Consider the following 21,804-nt stretch of genomic DNA (forward strand, 5'->3'; position numbering starts at 1 on the left):
ACTAAAAGCTTACTGGAGGTGAACTTTACAAAGATTTAATTATGTTATAACATGGAAATTCATTAAGATTCATAGATAAGCTTGATAATTAATCAGCTAGCTCCACCAATGAATAATGATCGATGAGTAGTTGCTTGCGATCAAATGGGGCAATCCTCCAGGTAAAGTGGCAACCCTCTTATGAATTCTACGTACGGATAAGCTATAGGTTGCTCATCATCATCAGTCCTCCACCTACAAAAACGAATTGTTGGTTAAATTTCCAGAATTATTTAACCCAAAGTACGTACTGTATAAATGCAATTGGTGTCACCTTAAAATAGTCAATTAACTAATTAATTAGTTAATTATACTTACCTAAAATTTTGTACAAGGTGGTGAAGGAAAAATGCAACTTCAAGCCTCCCAAGTTCAGATCCTGGACAGCATCTCGATCCTCCACCAAAGGGAGTGAATCTTTTGCACATTTGATCTTCGCTCTTCAGTTTTTTTCCAAATTGTTCCAACAATATACAAGTAATTAATTAGTATACAGAAACACAATTAATTGGTAACGGTACTTGCATATGTATACGTACAATACAGTAATTATATTATAATTAACAAAAATTAAACGTCCATCTTTGTTATTCGATCATAATTAAGTGAATTAACTGGTTACACTTGCAGATATATGCAAAGCTTTCGATCTATCCTTAACCATGCATCAAGCTAGGTCAATGTACCACTATAGCTAAATAGTGGCACATTTACTGAAAGCATCACTCATCAAAAAGGTAGGTAATCATAGCAAACTCAAAAGTGGGAATGTCCATGTGCATGGAAGAATGACTTTTGTTTTTGTTTTCATCGATCTAAAATGTAAAAAGATTCCTCTAGGGCCGTTGCATTTTGTTACTAATATGTGGCATGTGGCGGAAGGTCAATATACACTACATGTACTATTAATTATGTCGGAGGGGAAATTTACACTAAATATACTATTAATTATAATATTAACACCTAATTGAGAGAAATTTCGCCGGCACCTCTCTAGCCTCCAAGAGGTTCCGCCACTGTTACTAATGAAACTATAATATTAAGCACAACCAGTTTACTTCTTACTGTGGTAAGCAACACCACACATGCAAAGAGCTAATTGATAGATTTACAACCACATGAAGTTGTTTTTCAACTGCCAAAAAAATTTGTATTACCAACCGATCGATAGCCATGCATGGTAGTAAAACAGTCTAATAATGATAGAATATTTGAATGCTGAAGAATGTGATAGTTACCTCCCATCTCCAAGGATGAAACTGAAGAGCATTTGCATGAAGAGAAGGGTCCAAATGAGAAGCACTGATGACGGGTAGAACTTTCCAGCCTGAAGGAATTATATAATCTGCAGAAAGAATGATGCGTATATATGAACAAGAGAGTATACAACTTATTTTTTTTCTTTTAAACAGATCGTCATCAAATACTGCAAAGTACAGAATGCATGCTTGCATTCTGTAATCGAAAGCATAACTTTATTACTTCCCCTTTTATTATAACACCTACCTCTAAACTTCACATCTTTGAGAGCCTTTCGGTGCACAAATTTTACAATGTTCCCACATCTCATCGCTTCCTTTATGACCTGAAAATGAGAGGTACTGAATCTAAATTAGTATAAATATAAACCTTGAACTAGACAATAATTTTCATTAAATACTAATTAGTTCCTTACGTGTTGAGTAAACTCCATTTTGTTGTAGTCTTCCCAGTTCAAATACTCATCTTTCTTTTTCACCCTTCTAATATTCTGATGCTCAACCTTTATATTGGGATAAAAATATTAAAACTCTTCTTTCTTGGCCAAAAAGGAGAAAAAATGTGCTTAAAATTTTGAATGATCACTTAAGAGTTATTTTGATTACCTTTAATTGCTGTAATGCAGAGGGTGATTGAGCAAGAAAATAAACAACCAGAGCCATTAACAGAGAGGTTGTCTCATAGCCACCCAATAGAGAATCCAAGACGAAACTCACTTTTTCATCTTCTGATAAGGTATCAACATCCAGAAGAATCTCAAGAAAATCACTATTACTACTAACGGAGTTCTCCGTATTAATCCCATCTCCGTTTTTTCTTCTTCTTCTTTCCTCTATGATTTCTTTCACAGTTGCAGATATCCTAATTCTAGCCTGTAAAGACACAATTATAATGGTCACATTCGCATGCCTGCTATAGCCACTCTTTTTGCAACAAAAGGAGAAGAACTTTAATTATTAATTAATTTGATAAAAAGAATATATGTATCTTTATTGGTTGATTTTGGATACCTTCACAGCTCTTGCATAAGGAGTTCCAGGTATATAGAGAGGAAGAGAAATGAGCCCCTTCATGAAAGTCAGAAAATCTTCAAGAATTTGTGTGGTCTGTGGCTCATCTGGGCTCAAACCTAGCACTTGTTTCACTATTACATTGAATGTGAACTGCATGCACGTAATTATATAACCAGAATTGTGTTATTTTACCAATGATTATAAAGCAAGGAGATCAAAATTCCTACAATGGTTTATGTGTTTACCTTTCTTGCTTCTTTACAGAAAATGACTTGTGGTTTATCTTTCCACGAGCGAAGAACAGAAACGGCAGTATTCTCGATGTCGTGGAGAAATTCAGGCTTTGATTTGGTAATGATGACCAGAGAGACGGCCACATTTCTGAGCCGTTTGTGAGTGTCACCCACAGCCACCAGCATTGACGACTTGCCGAGAATGCCATGGATGGGCTTCGGGTAGCTACATTCAAACAACTTGCCTTCATTCTGAAGTATGTAGTAGTTCAGCTCTTCATCACATGACACAATGGTTGGGGACAAGAACAGATGGGATTTGAACACTTTCCCATACCTGGAAGAAAAAAAGAATTAAGAAGACAAACCCTCTTTTGAATTTTGAATCTTATCAAGAATCGAAGCTGATCAAGGAAGAAGAAATTAGTAGTTAATGTATACCTGGAGCAATGGTGTTGAAGGAAAGCTCCAAGAGAATTAGAAGGATGAGAATTCAAGAAGGCAAGAGTTTCACCCAAAACAGGCCACCCGAAAGAGCCTTTAGGCGTAGAGGGACAAACACTAACGAACAAGGGTGAGTACTGTTTCAGAATGAGACGACCCAAAAGAAAGATGAAGATCATGCAAACCAGAACAAGCAGCCAAAAAGTACTGCTTCCGGCCATGGACATTGTCACAGGCTAGCTCAGGGAGGTAGAATGGAATCAATGATGGCGATGATGATGCTCTCTGTGTGTAGGAAAGTGTGAGGAGCCGAGCTAGGGTATTTATACTACGTACAAGGTTACCCGTCTGTTGGGACATGAGACAAGGAGGATATAAAGCTGGGTTTTTAAATTACCATAGATTATTACTATCGGTGAATCAACTTTGTCAGAAGGTCGTGGAAAATGAAGTAAGCCTATTCTGCAAGCCTAGGATCTTGACCACTGCTACAGTGTAACAGAGTCGCAGAGGAGAGAGGGAGAGAGATTAACTAATATGATAGCTTATTAGCTTTTCTGGTCTGATACAATAAGAATTGTATCACATTAGCTTTATGCCATAACATCGATTATTAGTGTATTAAGCTGAAACCAGATGATGATATGGGTACCAATTCTTAGTGCGACAACTAGACTTATACCAAAACACATAAACAATGCCATTAAAGTTAGGGCTACGTTGCCCTGCAAAGAGATTTGTTTACTACTTTTTCTCTGGGCAGAAGATTTGATTCATTTGAAGTTTTGAACCCTATATAATTCTAATGATCTAATCTACTAATTAGTCTTAATACAGCAGTTCGTAAATTTGTGAGTTCAGTTAAACCACGAGAACAAGGTTTAATCATCCATTAAGTATTTTAATTAGTGATTGTACACGCACTAATTGATTAAATAATCTTCTTGATTTATATTTAGGTTTGCTTTTACTTTGTTTCTTTCTGCTAACCCAACGCATTGGAAGTAGCTGCTAGATTGAGCAACCCATGCATGCACATGGACACCCTATGCTTGTGTAAGAACTTTAAGCTTTCAACTTATTTGATTAATCGAAGCAGAAGGAAAAAAAACTTAATTATTTGATGCTATAGAATGATTATTTGATGCTACAGATTAATTATTTGATGATCCTGACTTAAACAAAGTACAAAAACTAACAAAGTATAACTTGCTTTACCTAGTCAACATGATCTAATGTGATACTTTTTAATTAACTTAATCACATGCCCTTTAATCTATTGGGATTATCGCATAACACCATACATGCAATACAATATGTACGTATAGTTACTCTAATTTACTTTTAGAAGTTAATAAGTAATACAGTAATTTGATCACTTAAACATAAGTAAGTCGACGTAGATTATGCTGCATGCACGCTCGTACTCGTTTTTGCCTCTGAGTTCTGATGTATATATATGCCAATTAATTATCAATCTCGAAAATTGCAGTAATTCGTAATCGTATAGAAATTAATTATGTACTGTCAGCAAAGATCTTAAGTACTGAACTTGAATCATGCATCCAATGCAAGTTGATCGAAGATGCGGTCCATGAAGTTCAAGTGTCAATGGAGATGGCTAGATTAGTAGTATAATAAACTTTCTGATGATCGATCAAAAAATATTACTAGGGAATTCTTCTCAGCTATTACTCTATGTGCAGATTCTGATGAGTCAAAGCACGATTTGCAATATATGCTTCTTGGGTTCTTCAATTGTATCCCAAAGACCATTTTCCTCGAGGAAACCAAAACATATGATCCCCAAATATTGTGGTTGACTGCAGTTTTCACGGAGGTACGTACTATATATGAAAAAATATTACATGTATCCGGAATATAGTTTAGGTAGCTTACTTTTAATATTATTGGTCGATATGTATTGATTGCATATATATATATATAATTATTATATATCCGGTATATAATTTATGTGACTTACTCATTTAATGTTATTGATTTATTTTTTACTGTGTTTATTTCTGATTGGTTACTAATATTTAAATAATATTTTCTTTTTTCACCACGTGCATATTTACCACATCATAAAGTAATATGATTCGTTGTGTACACCATATAACAGTGTCACATGATGTATCGGCGGGTAAACAAAATTATTACTCGTTGGATATAATCGAAATACAAAATATAGATGAAGTAAACAGAAGAAATCACATACATATACATTTGAATTCCAGACAATAGTGGTATTGCGATCTACTCTCGGCCATGTCGGTTTTTAATGTTGCAAATCATATTGAGATTAATTATGACTACCCTTCAATTTTCTATATATATATAGTTTTTTTTAGGAAATACGATAAATTATATTAAATTAACAAAGAAAATACATTTGAGAGATGCAATAGCATCGGAATGAAGCTAAATAAAACAAAATGCACAAGTGCATTTGTAAAAGCAATAAAAGATAACAAGACCCATACGAACGACTCAATGTGACTATAACCAGAGAACCAAATGTCGCACAACATCGTTGCACTGCATAAATTAAAACAGTGATAGTTTTGAGAAAAATCAGTAGCCAGAATCGTAACAGTAACCGTAATAGGACCGCTCTAAATGGTGTGAAAGGAACACAAGATGTGACCCGAGAAACACAAAGGTGACTACGGACGTACTCCCCTCGAGATACGTATATGTAACCGTACAACCTCGAGACGTTCCCTCGTGACGTTAGCAACAAAACTCCCAGTAACCAGAACCAAGGAATTGGGCAAACAGAAGCCCACAAATGCCAACCACCAGGGTCCTAAACCCGAGCCCAGCAGTGAATGGGCCTCAAAGACCAAGCATCAACATGTCCAAATTGACCAAAGCCCAACTTGGAGCACCCAAAACCACTATGGACACCCAACCCAGATCTACAATCCATGGAAACCCATGCTTCCAACTGGCGGCCACCACCTGCGTCATACTCACCGGCAACTGACACCATCAACCTAAGACGATAGCCCCACCTCGCCAAGGACCACCCTGCATCGCCGAACCACCCTTGAACATGATGAGAGAGTAAGATGCAACGCGGAAAGAAACCCCAGCAACCCGATCTGGTCACAACAACCCCGCACAGGTGCACCTAAGCCTAATCGGCCACAACCATGACCAGATCACATATCACACCACCACCAGATCATGTTTCCCGACGCCACCTGTCGCTGAAAACCAAGGGGCTGAAGTCGGGTCCCATATCAGTCACTTGAAGAGTTCAAGTTGAAGTTTTCCTCTGACGTCGTCACATCCCAATCGAAAAATTCTCTGATCTACCAACACCATACACAACAAACCTTTGTTCCCTCCACCACTCACAGCCACCCAAAGGCAGCCTTTGAACCCCAAAGAATGATCCAAATTGTGAAGCCAACTTTGACCACTCTTGGAAACATCAATCGACAAGAGTCGAACTGATTGTGAACGACACTAAGGTCGAAGGGGACGCCAATCGAGGAGAAGAGGCGGTGCCGGAGTGGACGGGAAACCAATGGAGAAGCCGCCGCACGCCCAAACCTAGCAGAGCACTGCTAAAGTATTTGATAATTTTATTTGTTCCACATTTTTTTAAATATTAGTGTCACGTGCATGTATACATGAGGAGAGGCTAATATTTGCGGGTTTGTCTGTGGTGCATTTTATATATGTTATGTATACGAGATTGTGTGGCTTACAATTGATGTTATTTTTATAACATCACTCATAATGTAATGATGACTGCATGATATCGAGATGCATAATAAACATTAATGTGTAATAATTTTTTTTTAAATGAAAAGATAAATGTGAGGAGCGCAAAGAGTATATAGTATATGAAGATAAAATTTAATATCACTAACTGAAAATATGAATTACATATAAAATCTAAAAATTAGGGGTTGCCATAGTCACTTCAAAGCCCATACGTATCTCCGTCCTGCGTTAATGATTTGTAAATGAAACGAGCGACTAAAATCGCATATTGTTCCAGGGATCCCATTGTCCCATGGTTCGATTCATTTTAGGATTAATTTTTAGCCATGAATTGGTTTCTTCTTACTCTTCTTTAAAAACGGTTCGATAGTTTTGACTCTATTCTTGTCCCATGTCTACTTGTCTTATCTTGATCTCTTCCTCCATCGATCCTGCTAAGTAAAAATAAACAGTAGAACTGATCGATCACGTCGTACGTCTACATCATATCGATCATGTCACTGCATGTGCAGGGATATATATATATATATATATATATGTGCATGGAACATTTTACTCTGTATTGTTATGGAGAATCAATATATTCCCCGCGCGCATGCATATACTGATATCCATAATAGTAAAGTCCTCGCAGTACTTTAACGTATTGATCATACACATGGTATGGGCGAACTAGATCCATAATGAATCATATAGCAAGTTTTGTAACAAAGTAATTTGTCGATCAAAAGGGAACTGGTAATTTTGGGTGGATTTAAACACCAGAAAATATTATTCATGATATCGTCTCCGCATGCCCGTACTTGAGGTGAGGCCAACGAGGCACCAGCCCCTCAGGTACCAAATGTTAAGAACTTAATTATCAGCCCTTCGGATAAGAAATGGCAACACAATAGTTGTCATTGGATTTTCATTCTCGTACGATCATTAGAGAGCACCACTCTTGGAGCTCACCTCAGGTCTCGAAATCTTAGGTCCAGCCATGCGTCTTCGGTCCAAACACTTAAATATACTAGTGTGTCGATCGCTTCTCATATTCTCATACAATTCATAGGGCTCTGGAATTTTTTGCAGTTGCGTCATTCTCGGTAAATTTGTCATGGAGTTACAAGATTAGATCGAAAAGCAAACTCTAATGTATAGTTTCAGATAACTATTAACAGAAACAAAGTGATCGAGGTCGGTCGCAGTGGAAAGAGCAATGGCCGGCTGGCCGGCTAGGTAGGTGATCGAACAGGTGATGATGTCAAATGTGGTGGAATGGTGATGCACGTGCAGGCCATGTGGTCCTACGAAAGATGATGATCGGAAGAGAATCATTGCCCGTGGGGGCTTGACCTAGCTAAGCTAAGCTTATAGAGACAGGCATATATGAATGAAGGAATTATTTAGGTCCGGCCACCCGTGCGTGTCAGTAATACTAGATCGAAGGCAAAGGCATGCAACCCAAATGGGGTCGACTAGTACAATAAAAGGAGCATAGGATGGAATCAAAATAAGCAGCCAATCTATTTATATATGTGCTCTCTAGCTACAAGAATAAAGTCTGCCTTCTTTCTCTTTTAATAAGTACGTTACAAGTTGTCATTTTCTTTTGAGATAATCAACCTAACTTCATCTAGAAGAAAATACAATTATATATGTAAGTTGGTGAAAGCAGACGGCGGAAAAGCCCTATGCAATTTGTTGACGTTCAGATACATGTAGGGGTGAAAGAGCCGAAAAGCATGTGTTGGTGGATCGATCGATCGATCAACTTAAAGCGCTCCGTCTTTCCCTCAAATTGCTAGTATAAGTAAAAGGATTCTCATATGAGAAGATACATAAAACAAAGTGAAAGAAGGCGGTGACAAAACTTTCTCGTCTTTCTTCTATTCATCGGTAACAAGTGCATTGTGCGGGTGTAAGGCTAGTTGATCGCCGGTATCTCAAAGTAGAAACCACAAAGCCACCCGTAACTATTTAATCCATTTGCAAATGATGATAAAGACCAAAGGACCATATAGGCCTACGTACTGATCGAGTCCAATCATTCAAGAACGAAAACTATTTAAAAACCCTCAATAGCCATTCATTTCAGGGAGTTTTCAATATCCACCACAAACTGGTACTTGATCGACATCCTTCTTTATTATTATCTCTACAGCTTCATTCACATACTGAATTGGAATAACTTCTACATTCGGATATATCTTGTGAGTAGCACAAAAGTCGATCATTTCAATTCTTGTGTTTGTTTTGTTCCTCCTGTTGTGATTGAACTCTTTAATTTATATGCAAAATTATGCGCTCATGTAAAATGAAAGGCTAAAACATGTACATGTAACAAGGTTTAAAGAACTCAATTTGATTTAACTTGGGACACCAACAAGGAAAAAAACACCAGCAGTCTTCAGTAATGACATGTATAACTCGATCGACTGATCTCCAGATGCTGTATCAATAATAAAGTCCAATGAATTGGTCATTGCATGCATAAAGGATTAAGGTTAATTATTGTTCTTATGTGTAATACAATAGAACCTCGTTAAATTAATATTAGATTAATTAATAATATCGCTAAAATAATATTTTTTACCACACCCGACTCGGGACTAACGTGCTAAATTAATATTTCGCTAAATTTGTAAGATAAGATAAATTTAAGAATTCATATAGACCATATTGTATATATATATATATATATTAATAATGACATAATTTATATAATAAATTTTACATTTATGAGAATTTCATTGAAAACTTTGGTTAATTTAATTATCATCAAATAAAATAATACAATACATCAGACAATATAATATTTTGAACAACGATGTCCGTGTAAATCCAACAATGTGGTGCATGAACAAAAAGTAACAATTTTTTTCTTTGAAAAAGTAAAAAATATATATTTATTATACTTTAATAAATTAATAAGCTATTAATTAATCATAAATTATCGATATATTAATATATCACTAAAATAATAATTTTCTCAGTCCCGAGCTCATAGAGGTTTTACTGTATACTAGTTGGGTCTACATGAGACTTTTGTGTTGGTTTCGAGTTATATTACTATCTGGTCATGGTCGGATGAGAACACGAATGGTATGCCCCAAGTAGAGTCAGAGCTTCGTCTTTCTTCGACATACTTGTGCTGAAAACTGTGGTGGATTCAAAATTCACAACTTAGAGGATTTGAATTTTTTTTCCTCAACGACCGAAGTGATAGAAATTTGTAGTGTATAAAATATTTAACTATAATGTATAAAAATGTATACCTTGTTGATGTGAAAATAGCAATCTATTCATAATTACTATAAGTTTAGTCGATTGCAAAGAGAAATTTTTGGAATTGATCAAAGTGTTTATACTTAATTAATTATTTCCCAAATTCTTGGAGAGACTTGAGTCCCCCCACAAACCCACCTAGCTAGATCCGCGCCTACTGAAAACGGTAACCTTAAGTCCGAAGGCCTTGCCGAATTTCACATCCATGTGACCAAGACCGCCGAGGCCGATGATCCCTAGGGTTTTAGCAGGGTTGTTCATCTTATAGTCCATCATGGAAGAGTAATAAACAGTAATGCCGGCACAAAGCAGTGGTGCTGCTGACGCAAATGGATAGTCATCTGGTATTTTGAAGCAGTACCTATATATACTGAGTGACCAATAAATTAAGAATAACTTTCAAGCTTGTCCCTCATCAATTAAGCGACACTCATAAGTAGTGTTAGTTTTTCATGAACGACAATAAAAGTGGAGAATCCTCCATGAGTAATTGTACCGTCATAATCAAAATGGCTGTATGTGTAAACTGCTCCTCTATCACAGTAAACTTCTAAGCCATCGTTACAATACTCAATCTCTACACGAATTGGTTTGAGTCCCAACTCCAACAGGATCGCCAACTTTGAAGCAATGAGCATTTGGACCAACCTCTTGCACAATGCCAACTATCTCATGCCTGTTGTTGATATAAATGATGTAGAATAATCGACTCCTTTATATTTACTGGATACGAAGTCAACAAAACCACATGAATGTATACGTATGTATGATATATGCACTCACCCAGGCACCATAGGATAGGTTGCATCTCCAAACTTGTTCGTCGGCCAAATTACCTCAGCATAACAAACTCTGCAGTGTGTGATCTGTATGGATACGTCATCAACTCGAACATCCCTAATGAAAATATATAGTATTCGAGTTTAGCTAGCAAATTAACAAATTAAGCTACACTGTCCAATGTTTTAATGTGATTATGCAATTATTTCTTTTCAAGATGCCTGCTAAAACAAGTATATATAATTCTATAACAACATCGATCTTCAGACCAACACATGTACTGATGTACAGCGAGCTAGAGAGTACTCTCATCGCATAATTTTGGTGAACATATTTGGTGAATGTAGCTCATAGGTATCATAGCTAGTTTTAGTATATGCAACGTACGTACGTACTCTTAAGATATGATGGAGATTTGAGGATGTATTCATGCATATATATATATAGTTGCATACCTTCGGTTAAATTTGTAAGGCGATAGGATTCCGGAAGCATCCCTTGCAGCCCATCCCAAGCAGTTCCAGAGTTCCCAATTCTACTTGCTGTACCAATGTCCGAGTTCATTGCTCAATCGAAGTAGTAAAAGTTAATTGGAAGATGATGAAGAAGGCTCAGATTAACCAAAAATCAGACGAGGAAGATCTGAGCTAGCTAAGTTTGTACGTAGAAATATCACTTTGGTCATTGTTATATATTTCGGTCGGCACTTTAGTGATCGAATTTTCAAAAACTTCATTTTGGTCATCCAACTATACTATCCGTATGTCGTCACATTTGTCATTTTGTATATTTTCTCTGTTATTGAAACTGAAATCCTAATATAGAGGGTTATATTTGTCATTCCAATAAGAAAATAAATAAATTGGTGTGCTAAAGAAAAAAAATTGTCGTTTGATTGCTTTAGTATCCGAATTATCATTCGAGTTAATAAAGAAAATGGTGAAAATAAACTGAATGACCAATATGAAACACGAATAATATAGTTAGATGACCAAACTAAAATGTAACGACCCCGAAATTTCGAGCTTAAAAACTCAAAATTCTAAAGTCGTTAAACACCAAATAATCTCAAATAAATCGAAATCATTAAAGCGTAACAGCGGATCACATCTGAGTTTAAAATATAACTCAGTCAAGCCGATTATTACAAACCCAAATGATAATTCAACATATAACAAATGGAATTGTATAATCCTCACAACCTCACAAATAAAATCACACCAAATCACACACACAATCCACGCTGGAACCTCACCACGACTGGATGCGATCGACTTCGAGTCTTCGGAGTCGTCACTCAATCACCACTACTCAGCACCTGCGGAAGTATCCCCTACACCATTGTAATTGGTGCACCGGGATTGCAACACAAACCCGGTAAGCTTTACAGCTCGTATGAGTAAAATATTAAAATAACTCTCGTCTCATAAAAGACACAACTCCACATCAACACAGCATAATGAAAATCATGAGAAAACGAGCAACCCATCTGGTTACTCAAAAACTTTCACAAAATGGTAACTAATGAGCGCTGGTACACATCCGTTACCCCTCACTTAGTATACCGCTGATGTTGGGTAACCACCCGCCACCCAACATCCAAACAAGCTGAGTACCCATGATCAGATAACCACCCGTTACCTCCATGCAGTACTATGGCAGACAGACTAGAGCTCTAACTGTATCGTAACTTTCGCCCGGCCAAAGGCTAGGTTCCGACTTGCCTCACATGTACAATAATCTCACATCATATTGTACCACAAATCACGTCCGAAGACAAATCACAATATTTCACATTTTCCGTGATAAAATCACATGTACAATAATCTCACATCATATTGTACCACACATCACGTCCGAAGACAAATCACAATATTTCACATTTTCCGTGATAAAATCATGTACAATAATCACTCATCATATTGTACGTTTTAAAACTTTCACAATATATCCATAATAAAAATCATAACAGTATATTATATAGCAAACTATATATATTCGTATTTATTTACCATTTATACCGCATATACATAGTCCACTATATCCTATACATGTCATATTTCATAAACACCTGAAAAATTACGTACGATAATCTCACATCATATCGTACCATTGAAATCACATACACATGCACAATTTTTCTGTCACCGAAATGACTATTTTCAATGAATTAATAACAGTAAGTAATTTAATGAACTATATATATATATGTACTTATTACCATTTATACTGTATATATGTAGCTCACTAAATTATATACATGTTGTAATTCATCTAATAAACACACTTGCAAAAATGTTGAATCACCGCGAGGGTAGATTCGTAAATCAGTGAGATTTTACTCACCTTACTGACTTGAGCGTAATCCTCAATTTCCGATAATAATCCATTTCCTCGATTTAGCGATCACCTTAAAAAGATAAAAACCAGCATTTAGAATCGTTTCGTAAACCTTTAAATGCCAAAACAGTAATATACGGTTACTGTTCAGCAATTTTGGTTTATACGAAGTTACTGTTCACTATTCACGGTTACTGTACAATACTCAATTAATACGTATTTCTGTACGTATAAATATTAAATACGTATTTCTGTACGTATAAATAATAATACGTATTTTTGTACGTATAAATATTAATACGTATTTCTGTACGTATAAATATTAATACGTATTTCTGTACGTATAAATATTAATACGTATTTCTGTACGTATAAATAATAATACGTATTTTTGTACGTATACGTACGATTTAAATGTAATTACAATTTAGTAATAAAATTTACTAAATTACCCTTTTACAAATTACATTTTACATTTACTGAAAGTAATTTATAATTACATTTACCGAAGGTAAAATTTAATTACATTTACCGCAGTAAATAAAAATTACATTTACTTTTACCGTACACAGTAAATTACCAAAATACCCTTCTGTCAAAACTGTCCCACCGTCGCACGTGGCGGCGCGTGTGGCACACGCGCCACCTCCGGCGGGCCGCGCGTGGGGCCCACGCGCCGGGGCTAACCACGGCGCGTATCACGCCACCGCCTCCTCCAAAACCACCCTCTTCCTTCCCTCTATCCTCCTACGGTCCTAGGCAGCCCCTCCGCCACCTCAGACCTCCCAACGCGCCGCCTCTAGGCGGCGGTATCTCTCACAAAACTTCATCCTCCGATCTCCACACATCCATCCCAAAATCATCCAAAATCATCACACAACATCAATATCATCATTCCTTACCTTGATTGCACGGCGGAGCCCTTGAATCGACGATGGTGAAGCTTGAGGTGCCGGCGGAGGAGATCGAGCAGTAGTGGAGGTAGGCGGCGATTCGAGGCTTAATCCTTGACGCGTGGTTCCAGGGATGAGGAGGAGCGGTGGCGAGCTTGCCTCGAGCACGTCGTCGATGTGGAAGCACGGCGATGAGATCCCCCGAGCTTCAAGGTGGCGAGTCGCGGCTCGTCGTGTCCAGGGGTGACTGAGGGCGGTCGAGCGACGTCTTTGGGGTGGGTGGTGAGTCTCACGGCAACCGGTGAGGCTAGATCGCCGGTGGGCAGTGAGGGAGAGAGAGAGGGAGACTCGGGAGAGCGAGAGGGAGAAAGTGAGAGGGAGGCGGAGAGAAACTGAGGGTTTCCAAAAGTGGAAACCCTAATCACAAATCATTCTATTTATACTCGTTTCCAAATCGGAAACTAACTTCCGACGTTAATAACTTTTACCTCTGTCGTCCGATTTGAACGTGTCACATGTCCACGCACTCGTATCGACGAGCTCTACAACTTTCGTGAAGGAAGTTTTTGCAACCGATCGACGGAATAAAAGTCGATATAAACGTTACGGAAATGTAACGTTTTTCAATTTAAACGTTCCGAGGACGTTTCCTTTTCTCGTTTACTAACGTCGCAACCAATTACGTTCATTCTAATAAAATTCGAAATTTTATAGAATTCCAAATCAAACTAAAATGTTTGAAATTTAGGGTTATTACATAAAATTTTCAAAAGTTTGATAACTAAAGTGTCAAGCAAAACATACTTCGATGATTAAAGTAATATTTCTTCCAATGTTGTATGCAATCTATGCATGTGTTGAATATCTTTTACGGGACAAGATGTTTTATGTCGAATGTGTGTTGAATATCTTTTGTTGTCGAATTCATACGTCTCTTGAAGTCTTTTAATTGAGTAGTTATATTTATATTCAATGTATATATTGATTGGCAGCAAAATTTAAAAACAATACATGAGATATGAGCTACTAAGAGTTAAGATGTTCAACGTTTCTATTAATCAATCAAAATAGTACTCGACTTTGAAAATCCGACACACTTCTGATACCTATTGTGCGGGAGCGGCCAACAATCTCACACACACGGGTTCAATAATGCTAATACTCCCCCACTCTAGCTACCAGGTAGAGTTTGGGTATGAGATTTTCCACAAAAGGTCTCGACATTAGTATGTGTGGTATCAATCCATATAACCCAAATATGACTCTTCACTTTTTCAATGTGGGATTCCAAATGGCTCAAATCTAAGCCAATTTATTTCCAACAATCTCCACCTTGGTGTGATTTGAGTCATCACCAATTGTATCATGATCTGAATAGCTCCAACCTTGTGACCGTAATTCAAATGGGAGCTCCACCAAATTCGATCGTATGAGACACCAAGTTCCAAGCGTAACTTGGGCTTTGATACAACCTCGACCACAAGCATCAATCCAAGTCCAAATCTTGTGACCCCAATTCAAATGGGAGCTCCACCAAATTCGATCGCATGAGACACTAAGTCTCAAGCGTAACTTGGGCTCTGATACCAATTGTTGTGCGGAAGAGGCCAACAATCTCACACACACGGGTCTAATAATGCCGATACTCCCCCCACTTTAGCCACCCAGTAGAGTTTGGGTATGAGGTTTTCCACAAAAAGCCTCAACATTAGTGTGTGCGGTATCAATCCATATAACTCAAATATGACTCTTCACTTTTTCAATGTAGGATTCCAAATGGCTCAAATCTAAGCCAATCTATTTCCAACAATACCTACAGTAACATCATTAACCTCATGTCATTATTCACATTTTAAAAGGATAATATAGTAATTTTTCCTGGTTTATCTCTTACTCATGCATCTGCAAGACTACAACTCCGACCCAGCACCGCAAACTAACATGATCCCGCAAAAAAGAAATTACAACATGGTACCTCTGTTGCCAGAAAAAAAATTGAGATAGTTTATTTTCATTTACATATACTTTTGATTGACTTTTCACATTCTCAATTAAGAATATGCATAAAGATGATTCTTTCTTATTGGCCAATCCTGATCTTTGAACCCGATCAAATTCCATGTTTCAGTGTAAATAAGAACATTAGGCATAGTTGAGATGAGAACACACCTTGAATTGACAACCCTATCTCTACAACAAAATGGAAGGCTTCATATATATGCCTAGCAAAGAAGCAAAGCAAGCTACACTTCACAAAGGTAGAGCTTATCTTGTGAGGATATTTTTTCCCAAAGGAGCACGTTAACTGAAAATCCAAAATCCAATACAATTCCTAGGTTATCACTTATCACCATAATTGAAAATTTTATAGAATTGCAGTCTTAAAAAAAAAACTACAATCCCAAATCAGAATTATGGCTCACTCACCTAGATGAAATTGCATTGCAACTTGGCCCAAAATCTATCCCTATTATTGACAACGACTTCAAGGAAAATCAAGAAGGAGATTGAGCCATCGTAACCTCCACAATTGCCACTGAAACCATCGCTTTCTTTAAACACAAGTTCTTCATTACTGCCCAGATACCCTTAAATTGAGTCCTCAAACCCATAATCCCGATAGACCGTCGTCCAATTTGACCTTTTCCCCTCTCAATCTCAAGCACGTAGACGTTTTGGTGAATGTGTTGTGGTGATGATGGCTAATAAGTCTAGTTAGTGGGGAGAGAGGTGAAAATTGATGGTGCGACCGGAGGCCTCAATCACTACAAGAAAAATGACATATGACAACATCTCAATAACAACATGGGCGTTTAGAGCGTTGTTGATTACTATTTTGGACAACATGTTTATTTGGTGTGTTGTGAAAAGTTATATTCAACTACATGCGTCACTTGCATGTTGTTAATGTAGTTTTTGACTACGTATTATGTGTGTTGTTATTTGGAAGTTGTCAATTCAACATATCAACATCTAACTGAAAGACACATTGTTAAAGGCTTTCAAAATAATAACATGTAGCACGATGTTAAATATTTTTAAAATAATAATACGCATCATGTTGTCAAATATTTTACAGATAGACAACATGCAACGCATTGTGATATGCTTCTATTGAAAATTTGAAAGGGAAATGGAAAAATAGCAAACTTTTGCGCTTCGATTGATCAGAATGCCCTTTCTATATAAAAGAAAATGAAACAAAAAGACTTATCTCAAAAGGAAAGTGATAGGAGCACTTTGTGTGACGTTCTTAACATGTTTTTACCTCCATTTGTACTTTGCTTAGCTCTTATTATTGTAGTATAGAGTCATTGAGTCGAGTTAGGAGTCTTTAGTGACGTTCGTTCCCTTTTGGTGCTAAAACGGGTGTAAAATGTAGAAATTGTCGAGAGTACATAGAGTAGTATTCCTTATCAAACTAGGAAACCTAGTTGGGTTATGATTTTTATTATTCGACATTTCTGTAACATTTGTGATTTATATTTATTATTTTCTTTCTTTATTTCAGAATTAAATGAGAGATAATGACTTGGAAATTATGGAAAGAAAGAGGAGAAGAATGAAACAAAAGGAGAAAAAGGAAAGAAGTAATTTAGTTTCTGAATAAGATGAAAAAGAAGAAGTATGCAGCCTTAAAAAAGGGAAGGTTCATCCGGCCATTAAATGGAAAGAATAAGAAAAGAAGGAAACAAAAGAAGAAAAAGGAAGGAGAGAACAAAGAGATAATTCTAAAGAATGCATGTGGTCTAGAAGAAGGGAGAATGCATGTGACCAACAAAGATGATCATCATTCAATCGAGAATGAAAGAAAAGAAAACAAAAGGAAATACATGGATCAGCCCATTCAAAACCCTAGCAGCCCCTCCTCTACTCCTTCCTCTATAAAAGGCATGGCCTCCCTCACAATTCACCATCTCCATTCTCTCACAAACAAAGCCGAATTGCTGCCCAAAAACAGCCAGAAAATTCAAGCCAAGAACCTTCATCCATCATCACCAAGCCGTGCTCATATTCCTCCTCCACCAATTCGAATTCATCATTCCTTCATCCTAGAAGGTTTCTAATGTGTGATTCATCCATGACTTGTAATATTTCTTTTTATTTTCTGCAAATTTCGAATTCATTGTATGAATCATTGGATGTTATTTTCGGTTTCATATGTGAAGAACATAAATTCAGACTTCTTTGGTTTTATGTTTTGATTGTATGAACTCTTGAATATGTGTTTATGCCGTGTGTAGCATCTATGGGCAGTAGGATTTTCGAAATTAATTTAGGTTTTATTTCAATTAATTCCTTGAATTCGTACATCTAAATCAATACTTGAGGAAGCCAAGGCCATAGTTCTCCTAGGGTTGCGATTTAATTCACCAAAGTGTTTATTGATTGAATATGCGCTTCGTGTTTCAATTATGGATACTTATATAGGGCTGTGATAGTTCTAGGAATTTGCATGTTTAATCAAGATGAGTGACACCATGCTTGCTTACATGTCTCCAATTCGACTTAATGTGCTTTTGTGCTACTTTGTTGTTTAACTAGTACGTTTTCTTATGTTGAACTCTCTTTAGCATATGTTTAGGATTGAACTCTTCGTTGATTCTAAATATTTAAGAAGTCTTAACGATTAGATGAACCGCTTCGGACTCTAATTAGAATTGGAATTGAAATGGACTTAGAAAGAATCGAAAATACTTGCTGCCTATATGTTGTTCTATGCGTGTCATACATGTTAAATGAATAGAATTCGTGTTTTGGTTATGTGATGAATGGTTGATCAATTGTATATAAGTAATTTATGATTTATTTTAAGTAGTAGTTTTAGAATCAAACTCAAATCCCCCAATAACATGATAAGTTTTGAGGCCCTTTTGATTCCCCGGACTGAACGATCCCTGCTTATTCTATACTAACAATGATGTTTTTCAGGGTATTTTATAGACGTTCTAACCGAACGCTCTATCACTTATTTACTCTCAAGAGAAAAATTCTCACTTTGTCTCTCAAAATTTGTTTCCTCTCTCTGAAAATTTTCTCTTCATCTATCACTCACTGATATTAGGGTTTCGAAGCTTCACGCGGTACCGGCGGTGCTCTGCTTCATCTCGGATCCTCGTTTTCCAGTTCCGGCGAATCCTTCCCGAAGTCTCTCCACAATTTTTCAATTCCTTAGGCTTGTGCGGTGTATACTTCAACTCTAGTGCTCGTTTCAATTCAAGTAGCAATTCTGAATTGAATTGGAGCTGCTTCAGTGGTATTTGCAATGGCGCCTAGTCGAAGGATTGGAGCTAGCAAAGCCGCTCAGGCCACCGCTGCTCGGTAAGTGTTCAGGTGCTAAAAGACATTCTCTCATAGCCATAGATATGCAAACTCTAGACTAATTTCATTTTCAAATTTCTCTAGAATTTCATCTCTCTCTCTCTCTCTTTCTCGCAGTCGCCGCCCCTTAAGAAGATTGAACTGTGACATTCATATAATATAGTGGGTTGTGTATGTGTACAAAAATGGTAAATACGATACATATATATGGGTTGCTATATTATATAATGTTACGGTTTTTATTTCCAAATGATATTATATTGTGGTGACTATATTTATTGTTGTGCAAGAGTAAACATGTGTTGATTGTTATATTGTATGTGGTTTTAATATTGGGTCATGTTAAAACGTTCTCTGGTCTTTAGACGTTGTTGGTAGTAATCGGAACCAAGCCTTAGCCGAGTGTCAGTTACGATCAGTTAAGCTCTAGTATGTTTTCTGGTATACTGCATGAAGGGTAACATATGAGTTGCCTGGGTCTCATGAGTACCCATGTTTTGAGTGAGATTGGGTAACATATGGGTTACCTAGTGTCTGTCGGCGTCCTGCATGAGGGGTAACAAATGAGTACCTCGGTCTCATGAGTATCCATGTTTTTAAATGATATTTGGTAAACATATGGGTTATCCAATGTCTCATGAGTACACATATTTTCAAATATTATTGGACAACCAGAAGAGCCGTCCAGTATCTCACGAGTACACTTATCTTTAAATGTTATCAATTATTTTCTTTTGTATGCGATGTATGTTATACTGTTGGTTTACTCATACAGTCATACGAGCTGAAAAGTTTACCAGGTTTGTGTTTACAATCCCGGTGCACCTATTCGATGGTGTATGTGATAGTTCTGTAGGTGTGGATTAGCAGATTTAGAGGGCTTACTCTGAAGATTTCTGAAGTTTATTTCTTCTATTTGTGGTGAGGATTGAGTGAATTTTACATTTCTATTTGTTATAATACTTGAGGTATAAACTGGTTATGCATTATTCAAGTCGACTGAGTCGTACTATGAACTCATTTTCGATACACTGTTACTATAAGATGATTTCAATATTTTTGAGATTGTTTTAGAGTTTTCATGGCTTCGAATTCGAATTTTTATCATTCGAATTTTCGGAGCTGTGACAGAGAGAGCCCTCGGTATCGAATAACGACAATGAACAATATGAACCATGAAGAACATAGCAATCGAGAAATTGGAATTGTCAAATCTTGATCAAATCTATAAAACCAATTATATAGACTTGTAGATCATGAAGAAGAGATGAAGATTGATACCAAATGTAGTCCAATCGGTGGTCAGAGACGCATGAAAACGCTGCAACTCGCCAGAAGGGGACTTGGAACAGTCGCCCCTTCTCTCCCTCGATTCTCTCTCCTTTGTTGCAAATAGGAAGACGATGACAACGAGGTGGCGATCATGACAAAGTCGGTGCGCTGGCTGGAGCTGTTCTGACGGCGGTGGAATGACGACGACGGTCAAGCAGTGTTTTGGAGTCGGGGAAGAGCTCGATATGCTTTCCTTTTTTTTCTCTCTCTTTTCCTCGATATATAAAATCAGCCTAAAACAATTAGAATCAATGGCTCAGATTGCACTGTAACAATTCATGATTTTCCAAGTATTTTTTTTATATTTATGAACTTTAGAAAATCATATAAAATAACTTGGGAACTCATAAAATTCCCAAATATTCTTAGACGTACTCATTGTAACGCATATGACTTTTAATTCACGAGAGTCACTTATCTGAAAAATATTCTCAAACATTTAATTTAATTAATCACTGAGATCGTAAAATAGTCACTAATGATCTTAAGTTAGCTCATTAATATTTCCGGAGGCTCACATTGAACCTCTTATATAATATTTAATTTTCTCTTTCTCTTTTACTATTTTACTATTTTAACCCTCCAATATATATTATTTTAATGAATCATTTTCTCAAATATAGATATTTTTTACAGATCCATTTTTTAGTGAAGTTGTGGACACTAAAAAAGACTTATAATTAGTAGTGGAGATTCCGATGAATATAAATACATACACTTGGAATTAAAGAAAAAACATGCAACAACCAACTTTATATTCAAGTGTTGTATCTCACTGGTCATCAGTGAAGATCTTCACGCAATATTGTGGAACTATGCGTAAGAATAAATTCACATCTTAAATCAATGTCAGGCGAACTTGTTTTTATCAAATTTAAATCTTATATACATCACTTGATTTTATCATTAGTGAATATCTTCACGCAAAATTGTGGAGCTAACATAAGAATAAACTCGCATCTTAGAGAGAAAACGATTATCAAATTTAAATCTCACGTATATCACTTGTTTTTACTTTTGCGTACTCATGAATGATATTTTTATGGATGCTTTGAATATTTCTAACCATGGTTTTTAAAGTATTAATCATTCGAATTAGCTATCAATCTGTCATGCACGATCCAACTATAGACC

At 36.6% G+C, this 21,804-nt stretch overlaps 1 protein-coding gene and 1 pseudogene across 1 annotated transcript; both read right to left on the minus strand.

Annotated features, from left to right (window-relative positions):
- Positions 1 to 106: 106 nt before the first annotated feature.
- LOC126799841 (cytochrome P450 724B1-like) lies at positions 107 to 3,237 on the minus strand. The gene is made up of 9 exons (XM_050527104.1): positions 2,987 to 3,237; positions 2,558 to 2,882; positions 2,310 to 2,462; positions 1,905 to 2,171; positions 1,715 to 1,801; positions 1,546 to 1,624; positions 1,278 to 1,384; positions 358 to 479; positions 107 to 234 (listed from the first exon to the last, which is right to left on the minus strand). Exons 1-9 carry the CDS (start codon positions 3,214 to 3,216, stop codon positions 141 to 143), a joined length of 1,464 nt encoding a protein of 487 aa, XP_050383061.1. The 5' UTR covers positions 3,217 to 3,237; the 3' UTR covers positions 107 to 140.
- Positions 3,238 to 8,804: 5,567 nt separating this feature from the next.
- Positions 8,805 to 11,468, minus strand: LOC126797268 (probable cinnamyl alcohol dehydrogenase 1; annotated as a pseudogene).
- Between the last annotated feature and the right edge of the window lie 10,336 nt (positions 11,469 to 21,804).

This window comes from Argentina anserina, chromosome 6 (genome assembly GCF_933775445.1).
Source record: "Argentina anserina chromosome 6, drPotAnse1.1, whole genome shotgun sequence".
Lineage (NCBI taxonomy): Eukaryota > Viridiplantae > Streptophyta > Magnoliopsida > Rosales > Rosaceae > Argentina > Argentina anserina.